This window comes from Triticum urartu, chromosome 3 (genome assembly GCF_003073215.2).
Source record: "Triticum urartu cultivar G1812 chromosome 3, Tu2.1, whole genome shotgun sequence".
Classification (NCBI taxonomy): domain Eukaryota; kingdom Viridiplantae; phylum Streptophyta; class Magnoliopsida; order Poales; family Poaceae; genus Triticum; species Triticum urartu.
In genome coordinates, this window is record NC_053024.1 from 590,616,669 (window position 1) to 590,621,946 (window position 5,278).

General features: G+C 42.6%; 1 protein-coding gene across 2 annotated transcripts; it reads right to left on the reverse strand.

The window, feature by feature from the left end:
- Window positions 1-312: 312 nt before the first annotated feature.
- On the reverse strand, window positions 313-5,022 carry LOC125545195 (zinc finger HIT domain-containing protein 3). 2 transcript variants are annotated; one of them, XM_048709076.1, is made up of 8 exons: window positions 4,506-5,022; window positions 3,357-3,388; window positions 2,873-2,938; window positions 2,212-2,316; window positions 1,822-1,929; window positions 1,246-1,334; window positions 723-773; window positions 313-607 (listed from the first exon to the last, which is right to left on the reverse strand). In XM_048709076.1, the coding sequence occupies exons 1-8, from the start codon at window positions 4,577-4,579 to the stop codon at window positions 578-580; spliced, it is 555 nt and encodes a 184-aa protein (XP_048565033.1). In that variant the 5' UTR covers window positions 4,580-5,022; the 3' UTR covers window positions 313-577. The 2 variants fall into 2 exon arrangements, with proteins under 2 accessions (XP_048565033.1, XP_048565032.1); XM_048709075.1 differs by having other exon boundaries at window positions 1,822-1,932; window positions 4,506-5,020.
- Between the last annotated feature and the right edge of the window lie 256 nt (window positions 5,023-5,278).

The window sequence follows — 5,278 nt, forward strand, 5'->3', positions numbered from 1 at the left end:
GTTCGGAAGATACTTTATGCAGCCGATGCAACGGATTCACAACTACCAGAGGCTAATGAAATAATCACCAAGTCGCCACTCTTGTTCTCAGATGAAGCAAAGTGGGACGTGTGTCGCATGATTTTGTGGTATCATCATTATCAACTAGTCCTGAATCTGTAAATGATGAATAACATTTGATGTTAGCCGACATGGTGTGTCAAATACAGTTTCCCTGAACTTGCTACTTGCGAAATGTTAAGTACTCCCTCTGTAAAGAAATATAAGAGCGTTTAGATCACTATTTTAGTGTTTTATAAAAACTCTTATCTCTTTGTGGAGGGAGTAGTTATTATGCATTCACACCCAACATTCTAAGATGTTTTTGCTTGACGAAATTCCTACTACATGTGTCAGATTTCAAGTTTTTTTCCAACCATATAATGCAGCAAAGAATATTTTACGAAACACACCCCAACACCGCTGTGAGAAATATCTTATAGGATGATTTAACTTCTACAAATAGCTGCTCTGGTCTCATTTTGCCCAGATGTCTCCATTCTCTCCGGTGGGAGAGCTTCAGCAGATGGATACTTGCTCATTGTTGTGCACTGATAATGTCAAGAATCTGCATGCAATAGAGGTGATAAAGCATATAAATGAGCAAGAACATCGATTTTTCTTTTTGGCTCTAAAAACGGACATAGAAGAGGAGGACCAAACTTAATGGGAGAAAGTGAAACCTTATTGGCGAACTGTTGAAAAGCTTGTCCTTCCATCAATTTCTCCAATTCCTACAGATGAATAAATTAATGGGCAGACACGAGGAAATAAATAAATGTGACAAAAAAAAGGGGGTCAGATACTTTAAGTGAGCTAGCTGCATCCATGTGCACCAATGTCAATTCAAGTGGAGAGAATTCCTTAGTTGGCCCTTTCTTAAAATTTACCTCCCTATTTGGCCCAAAATAAATTTTCTCCCCTATTTGATACCTAAAGTAAATTTTGTTCCTTATATGACACTTCCATCCATCTTAGGCACTAACGGTGTTAAGTGTGAGGTGAAAATACCATTTTACCCATAGGGCCTACAATCTGATTGAAAATCAAAGTCATAATGGAGGATGAGAAATAGAGGTGCATACTATTCTCATGAGGAAATTTGGATTTCTCACTCACGCTCTCCTGATTTGTGGATGCTAAGTTGGATCAGATGCAATACAATAGTCATTGCATGAATGCACGTGCACTTAACAAGTAAATTACCTTTTCTGGTTCTGAAGAGCCATCAATTTGAAGTATCATTTTCTGCAGTTCAGAGTCCCTGAGAGCATCTCTGACTTCATTTAATTCAACTGGCAAGGATAAAAACAGAGTAAAAAACTAAAAATGCAACGAATATCTAACAGTTAGCTAGCTTGGAGTGATTCTGCTCAGCTGAAGTGCTTAGTATTATCATTCATATGATGTAGCATATGACAATATTTTCCATCAAGTTGGGTGTTATTCAGGACTGTATTACCATGCCATTTCAGATAGTCCTATACTTGAGTTCAAGGCCAATTCTAAAGTTCAGCTTCGTGTACTTGAGTAATAAGAATTGAAATGTTGGCACAACATTAACATACACGTTTCAAGCTACCCAAATGAGGAAGTGATCCAGTTAAAAGGCAAGCAAATTATTCAAAAAAGGATAAACCTCTAACAGGAGTTGAGGCAAATGTAAGAGAATTAGATATGCCATCGTAATATCCTTTCCCAACTAATCTACATGACGACAACAGCCTGGAGAGAGCAACAATATAAATAGGAAGTCAAATTTGGTAGTAAGGTACGCCATACCTAAGGACCTTAATCTATTCCGGTCAACAAGCCAGCTTGGATCCTCAACTTCAAGAGCTTTTGTAGGGCACACTGTGTTTGGAGATTGTGCAGGGCACGTTGTGTCCGCTGCTGCAGAGCAACAGTATAGCTTACAATCAAACAATTTATTGCCATGCATTCATAAATTTAAAATGAAGCTATATATTGCATCCATCGGCATATTTAGAGAGATTATCTTAAATTCTTTTGATAGCTACAACTGGAGGTAGTGGTGAAATGGTGACTTGAAGGAATATCCTTAAGTACACAACTATAATTTATTAGTCTGAGCTTAAGCAGTTTTCACTGCAAAAAATCAAATGGAAAAAATAGTGAAATTATAAAAGACATCAGGGTGTTGTATTTTACCTAAAGAGGGAAGCTGGTCCTCATCAGGGTTTTTACTTAAAGAGGGAAGCTGATCCTTGATATTAGAATAATCTGTTCCTTTTTCCAGCAACACAGAGCTCGTCGCTGAAAACAAAAGAGTGCTCATATATAAGTCCCTCCAAATTAAATTAGACTAATGTAGTAACTTAAGCAAAACGTCTTGCAACCTAATGCATGAACTGTGATTTATTACAACTGGTTAAGCCCTTTTATTGGGAGAGTAGATGATCTGGAATATTTTTGGGTACACAGCTAGTCAACTTCTTTTTATGGAACAGATTGCATACAATGGGAGACCAAACACAGTGGTTATCAATACAACATATATCTGAAAGTACAATTGCCGCTCCCCCAATTTTTGTGATGAACTAACAGAAGTTGGTATCCACCTTCAAGGGAAACTATTGAATTGTAATCAATAGGAACGACCACATTCAATGAAGTAGATATGAGTGCTCCTTTCTTGAATAGTATATATTATGTACTTGTATGTGGGACCTTCAATCACAACATCATGATTCACGTCATTTTCCTCATGTATGTGAGTTCTATAGCTGCTTGTAACAACTGTCTGAGTCCACAATATGTTACAAAAAGCAATCATGTCTTAAGAGTTCTCTTCGAAAGGTAGAGCACTTACTAACTTCCTCCTGCAGCGACGGCTTGTTAGTTTCTTCCTGGGGCACTATCTTTTGGCAGAATTCAACTGCACACAAAGCAATATTTACTATCAAATGCTGGCTAGCAAGAAAAGTAGCGATATGCAGCGATGGATGTTCATATAGATAGCTTGATATTATATAAATAGTAGTGACAACTTGCATGTTAGTGGTGCTATGGGGGTGGGGGAGGAGGGGGCTTCTAGTCGGTGGGCAAGGCAGGAGGGTGTCACCTAGTGACTACGCGGACTACATGCCTGCTTGCGACTCATGCACATTGTGTTGTTAAACCAAAAGAAACAATACTAGTTCGAAGTATATTTCAGTAAACACCAGAGTGCACTTATTACTGGCATCTATCAGTATTAAACTTTCATGAAGTGTGTCCTCTAAGGCTCTAACACCCTACTTCCTTCAAAAGTTTAAGATAATGAACAACGAAGACAGCACTGAAGTCTGAAGTACCTTTGTGTTTTTTAAAGCATATCACAGAGCAACTGCAAGGGAGAATGAGACAATATATTAGGTCCGTCCAACAACATTCAATATAGGAGATAAGGAGGCAAAAGAAGTTAATAGCTCATGCTTTAAAAAAATGACAGTGTGCATTCAGTAAATTCGACCTTGATGTATCACTAAACAGGAATCAAGGTGTGAAGCACTCCTGTGTATTTCTCTGCTATAGTTTGTAGGGTTTATCAAAATTTTAAAATCAGCTCAAAACGAGGGCAGGCTGGATGCTGAATTACTAATGAATGGCAGATTAAGTTGCCAGACAAAATTAGATAAGAAATTGAAGAAACCATAATAAAGCATGCATGGAGGCAGATTTATTATTGCAGACTGTGAATTTGGATAAAAGGTACATGGCATGCTTCACATCCTTAAGCTATGACCTCAACTGATCAAGCATTCTTAAGTGATGCTACTGATAGGCATAAGGTACTACGGTAGTAGGATGTTCGGATATGAGATTCAGATCAGGTGATACCATAAAGAGTTATACGTCAGCAGACGAAAACCTGGTCATCTCTGTACTAAGTTATCTCTATTATGCTACGAGTGGTTTTGCCTCTGTGTGCTTTCACATTCATCTAAGGCTAAAGAAAATGAATACTTTGCGATATTTGAATTCGGAAATCACAAAGATTAGGCCATGAGTGAACAATCATATGAGAGAAGGTATGAACTATTATATAACTTTGGTGAGTAGTTGACATATGCCTCTGAAATATAATATAGCATTAGTTAACCTCTATGATATTAATAAATACACAAGGAGTTCCAACCATGCCTCAATGGGATAGTTTCCAAGTACCAACCATGCCTCGTGAATCTGTTCCATGAACCCTAGGTACTCAGTTCTTTTTTCCAAACAATAAGCTAATCCACTATTGTCAACGAGAAATTGCACTGAGAGCACATTCTGACATGCACACTGATGGTTATCAATTTCCCACTTAGCTCTTGCCTGGTGGTATGGCTAAACAGTGAATAGACCAAGAAATCCAATGAATACAGCAAAAGGAGTTCCTCATATACTGGTGTGCCACGCCCATCTTCAGCAAGAACTCGCATACGCAAAGCTGTAAAGAAGATGATGATTCAACTTACTAGGGCGTGCGGCAGGTGGGGCATTTGTACTTGGACGGCGCCTCCTTGCACACATCGCAGCTCCCACCACCCATTCGCAGGACCGGAAATTCGGTTCGGTTGTCTGTCGATGCCGAATTTGTTCAGGTAGCTGATGTCGGCGTCGGGAGACCAGGAAGCTGGAAGAAGAGGCTGGAGGCGTGGTGCCCTGGTGGGTCAGATACGGGCGGGTGGGCGGGGGACCTATGAGCGGAGAGCACGGCGGGCGGAGGACGGCGAGGCCGCTAGGTTGAGCGGCGGCAGGGGCGAGCTCGGGTAACGGGGCGCCGGCGAGGCAGGGGGGGGGGGGGGGGGGGGGGGGGGGGGGGGGGGGGGGGGGGGGGGGGGGGGGGGGGGGGGGGGGGGGGGGGGGGGGGGGGGGCAGCTCGGGTAGAGACGTCGGGCGAGCCGGCGAGGGTGCGAGGTTGAGTGGCGGCGGGGGAGCGTGCGCGACGGCGCGGGTAGAGGCGAACCGGCGAGGGTGAGTCGCGTCCAGAGGGCGTAAGCGCCTGCTGGGTGGGGTGGTGGTGGGGTGGGGTCAAACCTGGTCAACTGGGCCATGCCTGGCAGGCCGGCCCGTTAACAGGCATGCCCGGCTTGATGGGTCTGCCCGGTACGTGGCCTGTCTGTGGCCGTGCCTAGGCCGCGAGGCTGGACACACGTGCCGGCACGGCACGGCCTGTTTAGTGTTTTTTACAGCCCAATAGGCTGAATATAGGCCCGAAAACAGCCCGATAGGCTAAATATAGGCATAA

Bases quoted from the DNA above. Each gene is read 5' to 3' on its own strand.
- LOC125545195 (XM_048709075.1), bottom strand. From the start codon at position 4,579: ATGGGTGGTGGGAGCTGCGATGTGTGCAAGGAGGCGCCGTCCAAGTAC. The intron at 3,389-4,505 runs GTAAGTTGAATC...TCTCCCTTGCAG, and splicing joins CCCACCTGCCGCACGCCCTA to TTGCTCTGTGATATGCTTTA. The intron at 1,933-2,211 runs GTAAAATACAAC...GTTGCTCTGCAG, and splicing joins GGACCAGCTTCCCTCTTTAG to CAGCGGACACAACGTGCCCT.